Source organism: Fukomys damarensis, unplaced genomic scaffold (assembly GCF_012274545.1).
Source record: "Fukomys damarensis isolate Sample0158 unplaced genomic scaffold, DMR_v1.0_HiC HiC_scaffold_13, whole genome shotgun sequence".
In the NCBI taxonomy this organism is placed as follows: domain Eukaryota; kingdom Metazoa; phylum Chordata; class Mammalia; order Rodentia; family Bathyergidae; genus Fukomys; species Fukomys damarensis.
The window spans coordinates 28,515,606-28,515,882 of record NW_022900925.1 but is presented as its reverse complement, the minus strand read 5'-3'; the positions used below and the strand labels follow the sequence as shown (position 1 = coordinate 28,515,882).

The 277-nt window shown below is 69.7% G+C and overlaps 1 protein-coding gene across 1 annotated transcript in view; it reads right to left on the bottom strand.

Annotated features, from left to right (window-relative positions):
* Trim25 (tripartite motif containing 25) overlaps nt 1–271 on the bottom strand; it is an 18,298-nt gene extending 18,027 nt beyond the window's left edge. The window contains 1 exon segment of the mRNA XM_033762963.1: nt 3–271. Coding sequence (XP_033618854.1) covers nt 3–242 — 240 coding nt within the window. The 5' untranslated portion in view covers nt 243–271.
* Nucleotides 272–277: the final 6 nt, after the last annotated feature.

Here is a 277-nt window from a genome sequence, read left to right as displayed (position 1 = left end):
TGCTCGGCCTGCAGGAACTGGCCCACCACGGCGCACAGCACGGTGTTCTTGTTCAGCTGCGGGCGCTCGGCGTAGACGGTGCGGCACTGGGGACACGGGTAGGGCGCGCCCTGGAAGGCCCACGTCTCCTCCAGGCACGACTTGCAGAAGTTGTGGCCGCACGGGGTGCTCACCGGCTCCTTGAAAAACTCCAGGCAGATGCAGCACAGCAGCTCCTCGGCCAGCGGGCACAGCTCGGCCATGGCGCACGCGGGGCCCCGACGGGACGGCACCGGCA